The sequence below is a fragment of the Silene latifolia genome, chromosome Y (assembly GCF_048544455.1).
Source record: "Silene latifolia isolate original U9 population chromosome Y, ASM4854445v1, whole genome shotgun sequence".
In the NCBI taxonomy this organism is placed as follows: Eukaryota; Viridiplantae; Streptophyta; class Magnoliopsida; order Caryophyllales; family Caryophyllaceae; genus Silene; species Silene latifolia.
Genome location: NC_133538.1, coordinates 21,145,137 through 21,164,570, shown reverse-complemented (window position 1 = coordinate 21,164,570; position 19,434 = coordinate 21,145,137). Strand labels below are relative to the sequence as shown.

At 38.8% G+C, this 19,434-nt stretch overlaps 1 protein-coding gene across 1 annotated transcript; it reads left to right on the top strand.

Moving 5' to 3' along the window:
- The first annotated feature begins 16,252 nt into the window (after window positions 1–16,252).
- LOC141627711 (uncharacterized) lies at window positions 16,253–17,635 on the top strand. The gene is made up of 2 exons (XM_074440937.1): window positions 16,253–17,359; window positions 17,423–17,635. Exons 1-2 carry the CDS (start codon window positions 16,253–16,255, stop codon window positions 17,633–17,635), a joined length of 1,320 nt encoding a protein of 439 aa, XP_074297038.1.
- Window positions 17,636–19,434: the final 1,799 nt, after the last annotated feature.

The window sequence follows — 19,434 nt, the reverse complement described above, 5'->3', positions numbered from 1 at the left end:
TTATGAATAAATATGGGCTGATTATATTAGGACTATTATGAGTAGTGGTCGGGATTTAAAGGGGGATATTTAATAATAAAATAATAAGTATAATAATAATATGGTAATTCCTAATATTAATCAGAATAAGGCAATAGTTTCCTAATTGGCCTCATATACTCTTTCATTTTAGACTATAAATACATAATAATCTGAAAAGTAATTCATAAAAAATAGAAGAAGGAGTTTTAAGAGACGGAAAGAGCGAATAAAGCGATAAAAGGTAAGATCGTCTGAACTAATGTTTATATTGTCTTAATAATTTAAGTTAACGTTTGTACACTGTATAGACCACCATGATCAGTACCGTTGACCTTAGTAGCTAACTTTGACCACCGTGATTCTCTTAAGACTGTTTGTGACCGTCGTTGACCACCATAGGTGGCGGATTGGACGTCTAAAGGGGGAGGCCGTGAACCTTAAGACGGATATTGTAGCTTGTGGGGTTGTCGTATACACATAGGACATGGGTAGCTGGTTAGGTCGGCTGTGGGAGGTACTAATGGTGGCAATGGGGGTGGTCGTAGGTGGTGGTTGGTACGGTGGATGCCGGTTGGTGGTGGTTACAGCGTGTTTGTCTTTTATATTGATTTTTGACCCTTGCTGCATGTGACCCATACCTGACCAAGACTAGGGTTGAGACTAGGGGTGAGAGTCGACCATTGTGGTGGTGTCGTGGGGGCTGTTTAGGGTGGTTTGTGGTGGTAGTTGTCGGAAAAACGCAAAACAGGGGAAGGGTAGCTCTCGTTGCTGTTGTCGGTGTAGGGTGGTTGTTTAGGTGTTGAGGATGGGTCAAAGTATGTGGGAACACCCCTGAGGCCACCGTTGGTCAGTGGTGATGGTGGTGGTGGTCATAAATAGCGTGAGCCGTGAGGTGTATAGGTTGCTTCTTCGGGTTTGTATATTATGTTATTGCGAGTTAGGGCGTGGATTGGTTGTTTAATGGGCTGGCTAAGAGTGGATTCTGGACCAAGGCTGGGCTGCCGCCAGTGGAGGCTCTCGTTGGTGGAAGTGGCAGGCTTTGGTGGGTGTCGGGTTGAGTTGTATACACGGTTGAGTGGGTTGTTTTAGGTGTCCGTTTTCAGTTGTGTGTGTAGCTTGTAATGGTGTGGTCGTGGTGTGTATGGTGGATGAGAGAGGGTGGTTAATGATGGTGGCAGTGGCGTGGGGGTGTTGGCGGCAGAGGGAGCAGTTCGGGGAGGTATTAGGTGGTGGTGTTGGTGACGGGTAGATGGAGGTAGAAGGTGTTGTTGGCATGTAAGGTGAAACACGGGTATGCAAAGGAGGAGTGATGTCGTGTGTTTTTTAAGGAAAATTAAGTTGGGACACTTACATTTATTATTTATTTAAGTCGGGTTTCGTAAATTGACTCGGGTTTTTCGTATATAGTAATGTTATAATTAATAATAATAAATAATCAATGTATAATAAATAATGAATTACAAACAAGTGTAAATAATTAATATTGGATAAATCATCATTTGTTTTAGGTGACGGTTTCGAGGTGGAGTACTTTTGATTGATTGCTCGGATTTGCTATTGCATTATTATTTGCTACGAGGTAGGGATAAATCCTACTCAACTTTTATTCGATAATGTTTGTTGGATGGCTTATATTAAAGTGCATTGATCATATGTGAATTGTGTTGGTTGATATAATTGTAATTGTTGGAAGGGAGATTCATAATGTATATGTTGGTTGATAATATTGTAATTGTTGGAAGGGTGAGTTATATTTGTGTTGATAATATTGATGAGGTGATTTAATCGTTATCGTTGATTGTGAACGTGGTTATTGTGAAAAGCTGTGCGACAGTCAGTTGTACGTTGTTGAGGGAGTTTGTACACTGGGTGATGGTAATATGTACGTTGTGAGGGAGGGGTATTATTACATGTTGGCGGTACGTTGTTAAGGGAGGGCACCAAAGTAATGTGAGCACGTTGTTAAGGGAGGTGTGCTAAGTAAAATGATGGAGCACGTTGTCAGGGGGTTATGCAATGTAAAAAGGAAATTGGATTGCTTATCGTATGTTTTTGTTGTTAGTATTTATTCCTACTCAACCTCGCGGTTGATTGTGTATTCGTGAACACCTACGGTGAACCATAATGGGGAGCAGATTTGACAGGTACCAAAGATTAGCTGACTTGGGAGCATTGGGATGAGAGCCAAACTTGGAACCTTAGATGAAGTCTAGATCACATATATAGTTATATCACTTATTTATTTTTCCGCTGCGAGTTGTATTTATTTTTATATTAAGTTTTATTTGATCTAAATCTTAAAACATATGTAATCATTAAAGTTTTTATTTAAAGTACTTTGGTGAGTTGGACTTTGTTATCTATTACCTTGGGAAACCGGGATGGTAACAGTCCTATTTATTTGGTAATGTCTAGCTAAAGGCTCCCGAATAAATAGGGGTGTTACAAAGTGGTATCAGAGCAAAACGATCCTCAGGCCTAACCAATGAACATAATAATGAACATAGGACGTGTCTAATAAAATGAACCCGGGTAGAAACCGTTAGGTGCCCACTTAAAGATTGGGATGAGTTAGGGGCCCCCTCACACCAAACTTCTGGCCCTTTCAGTTTTGAACCGGTTCTGTTGAGAGATATTACAGAGTGGGGTAATTTAAAATGAATATTGTTTATTTTGTCGTAGGAGTTTTGGTTGCCTTGTTTGAATATTGTTCTCATTGATGACTGGCGTTATGAGACGTAACCTTGATTTTAAGGAGAATGGAATGGGTGAAATGAAAATTTGATGTTGAATTGCTTTGATCATGAGCATGAAAGTAATTACAAACTAATATTGATTTTGTGGTTGGACGTTGTGTGATAGTAGAATCATGTCTAGTGATATGCGGTTGTGTGAATCCCAAAGCCATGTTATTTAAAATATATTATGAAATGATTAAGCTTGTGATATGAATGCTTTATAATATATACTAGTCGTGTGTAAAAGTTTATTGACCAAGTTGTGTTGATATAGGAGTAGGAGGGTGTTAATGAGGGCTTGTGACCTAGTAGAAAGGAACCTAGAGCTGAACTTTATTCCGTCAGAATTTACCCCTATTTGATTTAGTTGCCATTTGACCTCCATTTATCATACAAGGTTGTGATTTTTATGAGTGATAACCCAATGAGTTAGCTTACCAATTCCGTTAGTCTCATGTTTAAAAGTTTTACGGTTTAGGAGAAATAAATAATTTAGTGGACATTGGTCAGAATATTCCTGTACAGTTATGCTTTCGACAAACAATTTTGTAAAATTTGTCATTTAATACGTACTTAATATTTCTACGTAATTACAACTCTAATGTTTAAAATATTCAAATATGTTTCCATATTTATAAGGCACGTTGCAAGTTAATATTTTGACAATTAATAGTGATTTTTACAAGTTGACCAAAGTTTTTAACAAATTACTGATCAGTTTTTGTTTCGACCCACTGAATTGTAGAAATCTTTATAAAATGATTATTCGAGATTTGGGCTTAATTGTTTTTCTCATGATTTGAAAACTCTTTATATTTTCTGGAAAGTATAAAAACTCAATGTAGAATGTAACGGTTATTTAATGGTGATTTTTGAAATTTGCAGCTTGACTTTGATTTCCGAAAAACACGAGTTTTACCAAAAGTTTAAAATAAATGTTTTATCAGTTCTTAACCGATGATATTTGGGAGGTGGGAATAATGATAGGAGGACCTAAAGAGGGGTAAGAAATGATAGAATTGACCACATCTTGTTTTGACGGTATAGAATATTTAACAATGTTAAGCCTTCTTTCCTCGGGTAGAAAACTCATGTTGTCTTGTTTTACTTTTATAGAACCATGCCTCCAAAGAAATCTACACCTACACCCTCTACCATGTCCAAGAGGAGATTGACCGTTTGATATCTATGAATGAGGCTTTGACTGTGGCTCTGAAGGCTAAGAGGTCAATTCAGGATCCAGCAAAGATGAGTGCTAGTATCGCAAGGCACAACCCGACGAAATATGACGGATTAGGGGAACCATCTTTACTTGGGGATTTGCATAGAGAGTTTGATAACCTTTTTGAGTTGCTAGGATGTCCTGCGGAGTTGCAAGTGGATCAAGTTGCTTATTATTTGAGAGGAAAAGCGGGTTTGTGGTGGAATCGTAGTAAGGAAGTCTTAAGGGAAGCTTGGAGGGAGAGTGATGAACCTTTTATCACTTGGAAGGGTTTCAAGGAGACTATGACGGCGGTATTTGTACCAGAACATATTAGGAGTAAGATGAGAGCTGAATTCGATTCTTTCAAGATGACTGATGAAATGACGGTGGAGAGCTATCACAATAGGTTTATGGAATTGGCAGAATATGTGTCTGATTTGAACTTTAGTGAGGAGATGCTAGCATTAAGGTTTGAACAAAGGTTGAAAACAACTATTAAGACGAGGCTTGCAGCTGGTCAACCAAGTAGCATGGATGAGGTTTACCAAAGGGCTGGGCATGCAGAGAGGATTGCCGATATGTTGCAAGAAGAGAAGAAGGGGAAGGGGGAAAAGAGAAAGAGTGAGACACCAAGTGAGGGAGCTGGGGGTAGCAAGAAGAAAAAAAATACTCAACCTAAACAATTTTCAGTTGGAGGACCTAGTTATGGGGGTGGAGTGAGTTTGGGTGGTGGTAATTGGGGTCAGCCTTCTAGAGCAATCTTTGAGTGGAGATGTTACAATTGCAACAGGTTGGGTCACCGGGCTTTTGAGTGTAGGAGTGCACCTAGGAACGACAATAGAGGGAGATTCAAGGGAATTATAGAACTCCAGCACCAAGTATTGGAAGCAATAGGCATCCGGGACAATGGAGTACTCAGAGGAGCTACAACAATAGGCAAGGCAGGGGGGGCAATCAGAGTAATGGTGGAAAGACTTTTGGTACAGCTAGTACAGTGCAAGGGACTGGGGAGAAGGGTAACTAGTTTATTGAGTGGATTCGAGTCTTAAAATTTATATAAGTATTTAAGTTGTCTGTAGTTTAATAAAGTAATTGTAGTTCCGAAACTTCGGGACGAAGTTTATTGTTAGGGGGGTAGAATGTGACACCTCATGCTTTAAGTTTATTTTGTGATACATTTTCATGTTTTGAATTAGTTTTGTGATACATTTTGATAAGTATGATATGTTTTGCTAATGATTAAGTAAGTTAATTATGTTGCAATGATCATAAGTGGAATGACGCTCAGTTGTGCGGATATTTATAAATGTTGTTGTAGTAGTTATGGGCGAACTTCGAGACGAAGTTCATTTAAATGGGGGAAGACTGTAAAACCCCGTAATTTAATAATAATTAATGAGAATAATTTATGTAATTTAAATAAATAATTAATGGGATTTCTAATAATAGTTGCGAGAAAGACGTTAATTAAATAATAAAATAAGTAGTAAGTCGGGAATTGGGTTTAGCTAGTAACTAAGCCTTGGGCCGTGTGTTATGAATAAATATGGGCTGATTATATTAGGACTATTATGAGTAGTGGTCGGGATTTAAAGCGGGATATTTAATAATGAAATAATAAGTATAATAATAATATGGTAATTCCTAATAATAATCGGAATAAGGCAATAGTTTCCTAATTGGCCTCATATACTATTTAATTCTAGACTATAAATATATAATAATCTGAAAAGTAATTCATAAAAAATAGAAGGAGTTTTAAGAGATGGAAAGAGCGAATAAAGCGATAAAAGGTAAGATCGTCTAAACTAATGTTTATATTGTCTTAATAATTTAAGTTAACGTTTGTACACTGTATAGACCACCATGATCAGTACCGTTGACTTTAGTAGCTACCTTTGACCACCGTGATTCTCTTAAGACTGTTTGTGACCGCCGTTGACCACCATAGGTGGCGGATTGGGCATCTAAAATAGGGAGGCCGTGAACCTTAAGACAAAGATTGTAGCTTGTGGGGTTGTCGTATGCACACAGGACATGGGTAGCTGGTTAGGTTGGCTGTGGGAGGTACTAATGGTGGTAATGGGGGTGGTCGTAGGTGGTGGTTGGTACGGTGGATGCCGGTTGATGGTGGTTACAGCATGTCTGTCTTTTATATGGATTTTTGACCCTTGCTGCATGTGACCCATACCTGACCAAGACTAGGGTTGAGACTAGGGGTGAGAGTCGACCATTGTGGTAGTGTCGTGGGGGCTGTTGAGGGTGGTTTGTGGTGGTAGTTGTCGGAAAAACGCAAAAAAGGGGAAGGGTAGCTCTCGTTGCTGTTGTCGGTGTAGGGTGGTTATTTTGGTGTTGAGGATGGGTCGAAGGATGTGGGAACACCCCTGAGGCCACCGTTGGTCAGTGGTGATGGTGGTGGTGGTCATAAATAGCGTGAGCCGTGAGTTGTATAGGTTGCTTCTTCGGGTTTGTATATTATGTTATTGTGAGTTAGGACGTGGATTGGTGGTTTAATGGGCTGGCTAGGAGTGGCTTCTGGACCAAGGCTGGGCTGCCGCCAGTGGAGGCTCTCGTTGGTGGCAGTGGCAGGCTTTGGTGGGTGTCGGGTTGAGTTGTATACACGGTTGAATGGGTTGTTTTAGGTGTCGAGTTTTCGGTTGTGTGTGTAGCTTGTAATGGTGAGGCGGTGGTGTGTATGGTGGCTGAGAGAGGGTGGTTAATGACGGTGGCAGTGGCGTGGTGGTGTTGGCGGCAGAGGGAGCAGTCCGGGGAGGTATTAGGTGGTGTTGTTGGTGACGGGTAGATGGAAGTGTAAGGTGTTGTTGGCATGTAAGATGAAACACGGGTATGCAAAGGAGGAGTGATATCGTGTGTTTTTTAAGGAAAATTAAGTTGGGACACTTACATTTATTATTTATTTAAGTCGGTTTTCGTAAATTGACTCGGGTTTTTCGTATATCGTAATGTTATAATTAATAACAATAAATAATTAATGTATAATAAATAATGAATTACAAACAAGTGTAAATAATTAATATTGGATAAATCATCATTTCTTTTAGGTGACGGTTTCGAGGTGGAGTACTTTTGATTGATTGCTCGGATTTGCTATTGCATTATTATTTGCTACGTGGTAGGGATAAATCCTACTCAACTTTTATTCGATAATGTTTGTTGGATGGCTTATATTAAAGTGCATTGATCATATGTGAATTGTGTTGGTTGATATAATTGTAATTGTTGGAAGGGAGATTCATATTGTATATGTTGGTTGATAATATTGTAATTGTTGGAAGGGTGAGTTATATTTGTGTTGATAATATTGATGAGGTGATTTGAATCGTTATCGTTGATTGTGAACGTGGTTATTGTGAAAAGTTGTGCGATAGTCAGTTGTACGTTGTTGAGGGAGTTTGTACACTGGGATGATGGTAATATGTACGTTGTGAGGGAGGGGTACTATTACATGTTGGCGGTACGTTGTTAAGGGAAGGGTACCAAAGTAATGTGAGCACGTTGTTAAGGGAGGTGTGCTAAGTAAAATGATGGAGCACGTTGTCAGGGGGTTGTGCAATGTAAAAAGGAAATTGGATTGCTTATCGTATGGTTTTATTGTTAGTATTTATTCCTACTCAACCTCGCGGTTGACTGTTTATTCGTGAACACCTGCGGTGAACCATAATGGGGAGCAGATTTGACAGGTACCAAAGATTAGCTGACTTGGGAGCATTGGGATGAGAGCCAAACTTGGAACCTTAGATGAAGTCTAGATCACATATATAGTTATATCACTTATTTATTTTTCCGCTTTGAGTTGTATTTACTTTTATATTTAGTTGATCTAAATTGTAAAACATATGTAATCATTAAAGTTTTTATTTAAAGTACTTTGGTGAGTTTGACTTTGTTATCTACTACCTCGGGAAAACGGGATGGTAACAGTCCTATTTATTTGGGAATGTCTAGCTAAAGGCTCTCGAATTAATGGTGGTGTTACATCACTAAAAAGGAGTGGGTTCGCAAAGATTTGATTAACAATGCACCTCACAAAAAGGGATCCAAATTCGTTTGGATTCCTAAACTAACCTCTTGATTTCTTATGGGCATTAGTGAGAGGCAGTAGTAATTGGTACTTCGACAGTGGATGTTCACCTCATATGACGGGAAATAGAAACTAATTTCTCTCACTAGAAGCCTACAATGGTGGCACTGTGACGTTTGGTGACAATAAGAAAGGTGAAATTATTGCAATCGGGAAGGTTGGTAAGTCATCGTCACAATGTGTCGACAAAGTGTTGCTTGTCAAAGGTTTGAAGTATAATCTCCTTAGCATATCTTAATTGTGTGATAATGGTAATATTGTTGAATTTTGTGCTAGTGAATGTCGTGTCTTAGATGGTAAAACAAGGGAAGTTTTTCTAGAAGGAAAACGTGTTAAAGATGTTTATTTGACTAATCTTTTTGCATTGTCTTGAGGTGTCTTGTATGAGTGCTTTGAAAAAGAACGACCCATAACTTTGGCATAAGAGATTAGGTCACGTAAATGCTAGAACATTGAACACCCTTAAGCGACTTGACTTAATTGACGACATTCCCAATATGAAATTTGACTTTAATAGTTTGTGTGATGATTGTGCTAAGGGAAAGAAAGTAAGAAGCTCCTTTAAATCCAAAAAGTTCGTTAGTACATCTAAACCTCTTGAGTTACTTCATATTGATTTATGTGGTCCTATACGTGTTAGAAGTAAAGAAGGTAGTCGTTTCTTATGTGTGATTGTTGACGATTTTTCACGATTTGTTTGGCTTCTCTACCTGAGTTCTAAAGATGAAGTATTTGATGAATTTTTAATTTGGTTGAAAAAGGTCCAAAACAAGTTTGATAAAAAACTCTTATCTTTGAGATCCGACCATGGAACCGAATTTGAAAATTCCTCATTTATTACTTATTGTGATGAGCACGGTATTAGCCATAACTTTTCCGCGCGTGCTACACCTCAACAAAACGGGGTTGTAGAGCGTATGAACCGTACACTTAAAAATATGGCTAGGACTCTGCTCATTAGTAGTAAGTTGACAAAGAATTTTTGGGCCGAAGTTGTCAACACATCATGTCACATTTATAACCGTGCTATGATCCGAAAAATGCTTAACAAAACACCCTACGAGTTACTTAAAGGAAGAAAGCCTAATTTATCCTATTTGAAATGCTTTGGAAGCAAATGTTTTGTTCACAACAATGGAAAGGATAATTTGGGTAAATTCAATGCTCGTAGTGAAGAGGCAGTATTTGTCGGTTATCCGGATCATAGCAAGGCTTATAAAGTGTATAATAAACAAACCATGAAAATGGAAGAAAGTGTGCATGTTATATTTGATGAGTCTAGTCTTTTTCATTCTAATACACAGGAAGAGGATGATGAAGATGATGAGGACTATGAGCTTGGAATGATCCGACATGACATGGATGATGTACACGAGGAGAACGAACAAGAGGAGCTGAATCAACAGTCGGATCAACTGTTGATTGAAGGAACTGGCCAAGAGACAGGGGGAACAGAACCACTTGAACCACAAAATGAGGCTACGACATCCAAGGGGAATGAGGGTACACTTAAACAAAGTGAACAAACAGAAATAAACCCTCAAACACAAAATGAACCAGAACCAACAGTTGAGTGAACTGTTGAGTCAGAACCCCAAGAAGCCTTACCATCCTTAATCGTACCAAAGAAGTAGAAACACCAAAAATCTCACCCCCTTTCTAACTTGACCAGTGACTTGAATTCAGGAAGGAAAACAAGATCATCCCTCAATGATTTCTTTGCATCTCATGCGTTTCTCTCACATTCTGAACCGACAAACATCACCATGGCACTTGAAGATCCGAGTTGGGTGATGGAAATGCAAGAGGAACTTAATCAATTCAAAAGGAATGAGGTATGGCATCTTGTCCCTAGACCTACTGGTTGTATCATGATTGGTACCAAATGGGTCTTTCGCAATAAGCTAGATGATTCGTGCAATATCGTAAGGAATAAAGCTAGACTAGTGGTGCAAGGATTTAAACAACAAGAAGGCATTGATTATAATGAAACCTTCGCACCAGTAGCTAGTCTTGAAGCCATACGTATGCTCATAGCTTTTGCAGCTCACAAAGGCATCAAACTTTTTCAAATGGATGTCAAAACGGCTTTTCTAAATGGTTATTTAGAAGAAGAAGTCTTTGTGGAGCAACCACCGGGTTTTATAAACAATGAATTTCCAAACCATGTTTTTAAATTGGACAAGGCGCTTTATGGTTTAAAACAGGCTCCAAGAGCTTGGTATGACCGCCTGTCAAAATTTCTTTTGGAAAATAGTTTTGTGCGTGGATCGGTTGATAAGACATTGTTCATAAAGTCACAGTGTGGTGAACTGTTGATTGTACAGATTTATGTTGATGACATAATATTTGGTGCAACGAATGAACTCCTTTATTTGTTCTTTTCGGAACTAATGAAATCTGAGTTTGAGATGAGTATGATGGGAGAACTAGGGTTCTTCCTTGGGCTTCAAATCAAGCAAACTCAAGATGGTGTGATGGTTCATCAACAAAAGTACATAAAGGAGATGCTATGTAAGTTCGCTATGACTAATTCTAAACCTTTCTCTACACCTATGGTTTCATCCACAAAGCTTGACAAAGATAGGAATGGTAAGAAAGTTGATGAAACGATGTATCGAGGTATGATCGGTTCATTACTTTATTTGACCGCTAGTCGATCGGATATTTTATATAGTGTATGTCTATGTGCTCGTTTCCAAGCTAGTCCTAGAGAATCGCATTTCATTGCCGTAAAACGTATTCTTAGGTACTTGGTTGGAACGTCTAATTTGCAGATTATGCCGAAAGCGTTGTTGATCGAAAGAGTATATCCAGGATGGATACTTTCTTAGGTCCTTGTTTGATCTCATGAGCGTCTAAGAAACAAAAAACCGTTGCTCTTTCCACCGCTGAAAGCGAGTACGTAAGTGCCGCATTGTGTTGCGTGCAAGTTCTTTGGGATCGACAACAACTAAGGGACTATGGTATTATCTTTGATTCAACTCCTATCTTTTGTGATAATACTAGTGCCATTAATATTTCAAAGAACCCTATACAACACTCAAGGACTAAGAATATTGACATAAGACATCATTTTTTACGTGATCATGTGGAAAAAAGTCAAATTCGTCTTAAATTTTGTAGAACGGAAGATCAAATAGCCGACATTTTTACAAAACCGCTTGAAAGAGAATAATTCGTAAAACATCGGTTGGAAATTGGTTTGTTGGATTCCGCGTAAAATTTTATGACGACTTGCCCTCGATGATTGACTAGAGTAGATGTTTGCATGTTTTTATAAGTGATTATGTGTTAATTTTACTCAATGAATTAAATGATTAATTTGCATGTAAATCCAATGGGTAAAGATATTGTTCACATGGAGCCACTTAATTACCATCTAACAATCATATCTCACTCTTCCCATTACCCATTTATAGAGCCACCTAATCCCACACAACCGGCTACACACCCTTCCTCTCAACCAATCAAATAAAAAAGCTAAACACTATTCACCCACCTCATTTACTACATGTACAATTTTTCAACTCTTAAATGATGATCTCCCTTCTTACTTTCAAATATTTCAAAAAAAACTACATCTTCCCCAAATATTCTCTAAAACAGTCAAAAGACTCCCTCTTCCAATTGTCACTTTTACTCTCACTATAAAAATCATGCCTCCAAAATCAACCAAACCGAAAACATTGAAGGAAATCCGAGACTCCTACAAGCCGAAAACTGCATCGGTTGAACCACAAATCGAAAGTCTTCGATCAAAAACTGTCCAAAATCAAAAACCACCAAAGAAACCTAGAGTTTTTGTGCCAAACGCCCCAATAACAAGAAAGAAATCAGTTGCTATTAGTCCTAAAACAGCGGCCGAAGCTAGGAGGTTCTCAAGTCGGGTTTTCAATCAAAAATTCAATTTGAATATGCCACTTGCAACCGAAACCGAGGGTGAAGAAGAAAGCTCACGGGTTATTGGTGATGTTGATGATGATGGAAATCCAATCATTCAAGAAGTTGAGGAAGTTGATGTTGGTGTTGGTAAGGAAAGTGAAAAAGAAGAGGAGATTGTTGATGAGGAAGTCGAAAAAGAAGGAGAGAAAAACAGTGAGGAAAAGAAAGATGATGGTGAAGAGGAGAATGAGAAAAACAATGAAAAAGAGAAAGAAAAGAGTATTGAAAAATCAATTGAAAAAGGTGAGGAAAAAGAAAAGAGTGTTGAGAAAAGTGTGGAGGAATCGGTTGAAAAGAGTATTGGGAAATCGAAATCGAAATCGAAGGGAAGTGTTGGTAGTGATGAGATGTTAACGGATATGGTTGGAAATAAAAGGCGAAAAAGGAGAGCTAAACCGTGAGTGAGGCAACGGTTGTGGAAACGGAAATTGATACGGAGAAATTGAATGCCGTCTTCAATGATGACGAGTTGTTCAAAGAGGAAACTGTTCCCAAACTGAAAGGCAAAGCTAAGAGAGTGTCCACTCGGTTGATCTCAAAGAAAAGGAAAGTGGAGGAAATGGAAAAGGAAGTTGATGATGAATCGAATAGTGCTATGATTGCTATTGAGCAACCTCTCGATGAGAACAAGTCCAAGGCACTCAAGATTCTTCATGGGTATTACTTTCCTAAGGAAATCTTTGATTGTTGCAAGCATGTCATTCAAGGAAACTTTAAGTCGGGCCGTCGCTATGAGCTCGAATGGTATGATTCGTCCCCCGCTTTTAAATTCTTTAAAGAAGCAATTCATGCACAAAAGTGGGAGAGTCTTTTTAATCTCTATAACCGAGTTTATTTAGCAAATATTGTTCCATTTTATACTACGGTCAAAGTCGATGTCCAATCGGGTAGTCTTACCGCCGTTATCAATAACAAACCCTTGTGTCTCAATGTTGAAATTGTCGGGAAATTACTCGGTATTCCTACAACTGGGTTGTCCTCGTTTCCTAAGGGTGGTTGGCCGACTATTGATGGTATAAGTTCCTTGACCGTCACGAAGTTTCTAAGTCCCAAAGCTTCATCCCCCATCACACTTAAACCGAGAGAAATCGAAATAAACCACCGGTTCTTTTTCAATTTTATTTATCGAACCTTGATTCCATGTAATGAGAGCCGTGGTGTGTTTGGTGTGCTAGACATGTGGTTGATCTTTTATCTTGCTAAGCACCTTCAAATTAACCTACCCGCTTTGATGTTATTTCACATTGATCATCTTGCTAAGATAGTTTAAAAGCGTAAGGTTGATAGTTCCACCGTGTTAGCATATGGGATGTGGTTGTCGGTCATTTTCGAGAAAATGGACATTGTGGACTCGACTAGTTTCGGTGTGGATCACTTGTGTGACACTATGAGCTTGGGATTTTTATCACAAATGTACTTGAAAATTGAAGGTGATAAAGTTGCTCGTATTCGGTCGGGTATGAAGGCTACGAATGTTGCCTCCTCCTCTGTGCAATCGTCTTCCTTGACACGTCTCACTAAGGATGTTAAAGCCTTGTTGGATCTCCAACATGCTCAGATGGGTGAGATTGCGGGTCTTCGTTTGGAAGTGACGGGGTTGCGTAAGGAACTTAAGGAGGTTAAGGGTCAAAATGAAGAACTCTTGGAGATGGTTCACGGGTTGGTTGGAGAAGAGGAAACCGAAGAAGTTGATGATTGATCTCTTGCTCATAGCCGTACCTAGCCTATGCCGTATGTCGTACCAAGCCTTTTGCCATAACCATGCATAATGCCTAATCAAAACAAAAGCCTTTCTAATCCTTTTTGCCTTGGCTTTATGTTTGTGATATATCTTGATAATATTGGTTATGTTGTTAGTTGTTGAATAATTTGTTTTGTATAACTCTAATCCTTATTTAGACTATGTGTTCTTCCTACTTGATGATGTCAAGAGGGGGAAGTTTTTTAAAATTGCAGGTGGTGATTCAATGACTCTTAGGCTTGTGTACACCGTATCTATGTGAACTTGGCGATTAAATATTCTACTTAGCCCAAAGCAAAACTCTTATTGCGGAGTAGCTTTAAGCAAGGAGTCTTTCGGCGGAGTAGCCCAAAGCAAAAGTCTTGGAAGCGGAGTAGCTTTTAAGCATTAGCAACCGGAGTAGGTTGGGGAGTTGTTTTATTATTCGGGGTGGTGTTAGTTTGTATGAGTTTACTTCTAAGACGTTTAATAAAATAGCGCTAGACGTAGGTTGCGGAGTAGTGACCGAACCAGTTTTAACAACATCGTTAGTCGTGTCTATTTCATTTTATTTCCGCTGCACACTCTACTCACGTTTTTATCTACAGAATCAACTATTGAGTACACTGTAACTTCTGCTTGCTGAATCGTTGTTGATTACTTCTAACTCTCTAGTTCTAAGTATCGACTTCTCCTTTCATCTAAGCATTGTTTAAAGTGTTTAAGAGTTTTAAAAGAATCTTTCATTAAGCTTAAAATTTTAAATAGACACCTAATTCACCCCCTCCCCCTCTTAGGTGCTCTCGCCCATGACTCTTCCAATTAACTATTCGTAAGCAGAATTGGAATTTGTCATTCACGATAGAGTAATCAAGATTAGTAATTGAAACCGTCTTACAGTGATTAATTGTTATTGAGTGTGGATATATGCTTGGCTCTAAGACCCTTTTAAATCATTTGATACACCAAAAGTCATTATTTTTATTACTCAATTTGCGTTAGCTAATAATCTTAGTTTATTAGAAAATCAACTCAAATCCCCCTTGTGTTACTACGATCTTTAATTACATTAGCGATCGACTTTTCCTACATTATAATTTGCATAAATTGTTAATCTGATTCCCTTGGGTTTGACCCTTATTTCCGCTTTACTACTGTTTAGTATTTGGATTTAAGTGATATAAATTGTTAATTTGAGGCATACGACTTTAGCCTGTAAAATTTTGGCGCCGTTGCTGGGGAATTGGCATTAATTATTTTTGTGTTTTAGTGTAGGTTTATGCATAATACTCGTATTTCTAACCTGAACCTCGAGCCTTTCGATACAGAGATTGAGCATACTCTTTTCAGGTTAAGAAAGAACAAACGAGGTGCAATAGTAGTTGTTCCTGAAGGCAGCGAGTTCGAAGATCTACATTTAGATTCTGAATATTCTGAAATTTCTAAACAACCCGAACCTTTGGAATATGGCTAGAGAGACCCAGACATTGAGGGAGCTCACAACTCCAAATTTTGATGTTCAACCATTATGCATCACTTTTCCAGCATTAGATGATAGAGTTACTTTTGAATTGAAATCTGGTTTGATACATCAATTACCAAGTTTCAGCAGGATGAGTATTGAGGATCCGAATAAGCATCTTTCGGACTTTCATATTGTGTGCACTAGTATGAAGCCACATGCTATTACAGATGAGCAGTTGCAATTGAGAGCCTTTCCTTTGTCCTTGAAAGGAAGTGCGAGAGACTGGTTAAATTATCTACCACCGGGGAGTATTACTACTTGGGTAGGTATGAAGAAGTCATTCTTGGAGAAATATTTCCCTCTTTCTCGATCAACTCATCTGAAAAGAGCCATCAACAATGTTGAATAGCAGGACGGGGAAACTATGTATGAGTATCTTGAGAAATTTAAGCAGCTTTGTGCTAGTTGCCCCTACCATGGTTACTCTGACCAAGATGTCATTATGTATATTTGTGGTGGACTGAACCAAGATGACCGCCGAATGATTCACTCTGCTTATGGAGGAAATATAGCAAATAAAAATCCAGATGAAGCTTAGGAGGTTATCACAGAGCTAGCTGAAACCTCTAGATAATTTGAGAGGAGACCATCTCGAAGAGGAGTGAGTTCTATGGGTGTTAATCTTGGCTTGAAGGAAAAGGTTGATAACATTGCCTCTACCCTCCGTGATATGTTATCTAGGAGACAGATAGCCACTATTTGCGGTATATGTTATATTGAGGGTCATCCTAGCGATTTATGCCCTTATGTACAGGGAAGTGGCCCTGAAGAGGTGAATGTTGTTTGGGAGAGTACTATAAATAACAGGAAATCGGATCCATATTCCAAGACCTATAAGGAAGGATGGAAGGCTCACCCTAACTTTCGTTGGGGAAATTCTCAAACTGGTCCATCATCTGGCCCTCCTAGAGGCCAGTTTCTCTAAAGGCCACAAGGACAACAATTTAATCAACAAGTGCCTCAACAAGCAGCTGAAAAAGCACCACCGAGTTCATCAATGTCCATGGAGGATATGATTCGAGCTCTTACTCTCAGTGTTACCCAAGATAGAGCTGACAATAAGCAAAATTTCAAGAATCTTGAAAATCCGGTGAGTCAGCTGGCTACTGCAATTAATCAGTTGGAGGCTAGAGATTCTAATGCACTACCATATCAAACGGTGGTGAATCCAAAGAATGTGAGTGTAGTCTCTTTGAGAAATGGGAGACAACTAGTGAAGGCTAATAAAGTGAAAAGAAAAGTCAAGGAACCGGTGATTCATGAAATAGAGGAAGAGATAGTAATCAAGGAAGGTGAAGAAGCTTCTATTGTTAAGGAGAAGGAGCAGATTCCCTTTCCTATACCGGTGGTGGAACCAGAGGTACCCATTCCTGATGCACTTAAGAGGACTCGCTACTTTGAGCACGATAAGGATATCTATGAGGTATTCCAGAAGTGTGAGGTAAACATTCCCCTTCTTAATCTTTTGAAAAGTATTTCTAAATATGCAAAATTCTTAAAGGAGTTGTGTACTATTAAAAGGAATAACAAGCCAAAAGGGGTAAAGAAAGTGAAGGTTAGTGAACATGTGTCCGCTATGTTTCAAAGAAAATTACCTACTAAGTGTAGTGATTCGGGCATGTTCACTATCCCTTACACCATTAGAAACATTAAGATTCAAAAGGCCATGTTAGATTTAGGATCTTCTATTAATGTGATGCCTTACTCCTTATATGAATCTATGAAACTTGGTCCTTTACATGCTATCAGTGTTGTTATCCAGTTAGCTGATAGATCGAATGTCTACCCAAAAGGGATTATTGAGGATGTGCTTGTTTTGGTTGATAATCTTATCTTTCCTGCTGATTTTTATGTGCTAGAGATGGAACATGATAAACATGCGCCTCCTATTTTGTTAGGTAGGCCATTCTTGAAAACTGCTAGCACTAAAATTGATGTATCTAGTGGGTCTATGACTATGGAGTCTAATGGTCATGTTGTGCAGTTTAACATCTATGATGCTATGAAATACCCTGCTGATTACCACTCTGTGAATTTTGTTGATGCTGTTGTTGATCCATTAGCTCAAGATTTCTTTAATCTTAATGGTGATGATGAGCTGCAGGTAGCTTTCGAGAATAGTGTAGATGGTCAATAGGTAGAATATGCTTTTTCTGCTAACTTGCAGAAAGTGGTGGCCGAATTACATAAGTTGGAGGAGCTTCCTTTGGATTTTAATAATAAATTGCCATTAACTATTCCTTCGGAGAAATTGTTGCCATCTGTTTTGCAGGCACCTGTGGTAGAACTTAAGGCTCTACCTGAGCATTCGAAGTATATTTTCCTTGGTGAGAGAGAAACACTCGCTCTTATCATCTCTAGTAAGCTCACCGAGGAATAAGAAGCAAGGTTGAAAGATGTGCTTGTGGACAACAAACTAGCTATTGGTTGGACTATTGCCGACATCAAAGGCATTAGCCCAAGTACGTGTATGTACCAGATTATGCTAGAGGATGATGCTAAACCGGTAAGGCAACCACAACACGTAATTGAATCCTTTTATGATGGAGGTAGTGAAGAAAGAAGTTCTCAAATTACTTCAAGTAGGTATGATTTATCCTATTTCTGATAGTAAATGGGTGAGTCCTACCCAAGTAGTCCCTAAAAAGTCTTGGGTGACCGTAGTTAAGAACAAAGATGGTGAGCTTTTACCAACTAGGATCCAAAACGGGTGGAGAGTTTATATAGATTATCGTAAGTTGAATGCGGTAACTAGAAAAGACCACTTTCCTCTTCCCTTTATTAACTAAATGCTTGAAAGACTAGCGGGTAAGGCTTATTATTGCTTTCTAGATGGGTATTCAGGGTATTTTCAAGTAGCTATTGCCCCTGAAGATCAAGAGAAAAGCACATTTACTTGTCCTTTTGGTACCTTTGCATATCGACATATGCCTTTTGGACTTTGTAATGCACCTGCTACCTTTCAGCGATGTATGGTTAGCATATTTTCTAAGTATGTTGAACGCTTCGTTGAGGTGTTTATTGATGATTTTACGGTGCATGTTGATTGTTTTGATACTTGTTTACACCATTTATCTCTTGTTCTTAAGCGCTGTATTGATACTAACCTTGTTTTGAATTCTGAGAAGTGTCACTTTATGGTGGAACAAGGTAGAGTACTTGGACATGTTGTGTCTTCGAAAGGTATTGAGGTAGATAAAGCTAAGATTGATAGTATTTCTTCTCTACCTTACCCTACTAATGTTCGTGAAGTTTGATCTTTTCTTGGCCATGCAGGTTTCTACCGCAGGTTCATTAAAGATTTGTCTAAGATCGCTTCAACCTTATGCAAGCTATTGCAAAACGAGACAGATTTCATCTTTGACAAGGCTTGTAAGGAGGATTTTGATGAGTTGAAAGGTAGGCTTACCTCCGCTCCAATTATTCAAGCGCCGGATTGGTCTCTTCCCTTTGAGATCATGTATGACGCGAGTGATTATGCTTTGGGAGTGGTGTTGGGTCAAAATAATGGGAGGGCTTCCCATGTTATTCATTATGTATCCATGACCCTAAATGAAGCACAACGGAATTACACCACGGCGGAAAAGGAGCCTCTAGCAATTGTTTTTGCTCTGGAGAAATTCCGATCCTATTTACTTGGTACTAAAGTGGTGGTATTTTCAGATCATGCAGTGCTACGCCATTTGGTGGCAAAGAAAGAATCTAAACCGAGGTTGATAAGATGGATTTTATTGCTTAGAGAATTTGATTTGGAGGTGAAAGATAAGAAGGGAGCAGAAAATGTTGTAGCGGACCATTTGAGATGGTTAGTGGATGTTGATGTAAATCAACATGAGAAAAATCCGGTGAAAGGATTATCTCCTGATGAGAGCTTGTTCGCTATTCGTTTCGTAGAGCCATGGTATGCCAATCTTGTAAATTTTCTTTGCTCTTCTAAATTTCCACAAGGTTTTTCCAAATCTCAAAAAGACAAGCTTCGTAGTGATGCGAAGTGTTATGTATGGGATGAGCCTTATTTGTGGAAGCATTATTCCGACCAAATCATAAGGAGGTGTATACCGGAGAATGAGATGACCTTTATCCTTACATTTTGCCACTCACATGCTTGTGGTGGCCACTTTAGTGCAAGAAGAACCGCGAGAAAGGTGCTAGATTGTGGGTTTTATTGGCCTTCTTTGT

Coding starts and splice junctions, on each gene's coding strand:
- LOC141627711 (XM_074440937.1), top strand. CDS start 16,253: ATGTCCATGGAGGATATGATTCGAGCTCTTACTCTCAGTGTTACCCAA. Junction 17,360..17,422: donor ATGGTGATGATGAGCTGCAG/GTAGCTTTCGAG, acceptor GCTAACTTGCAG/AAAGTGGTGGCCGAATTACA.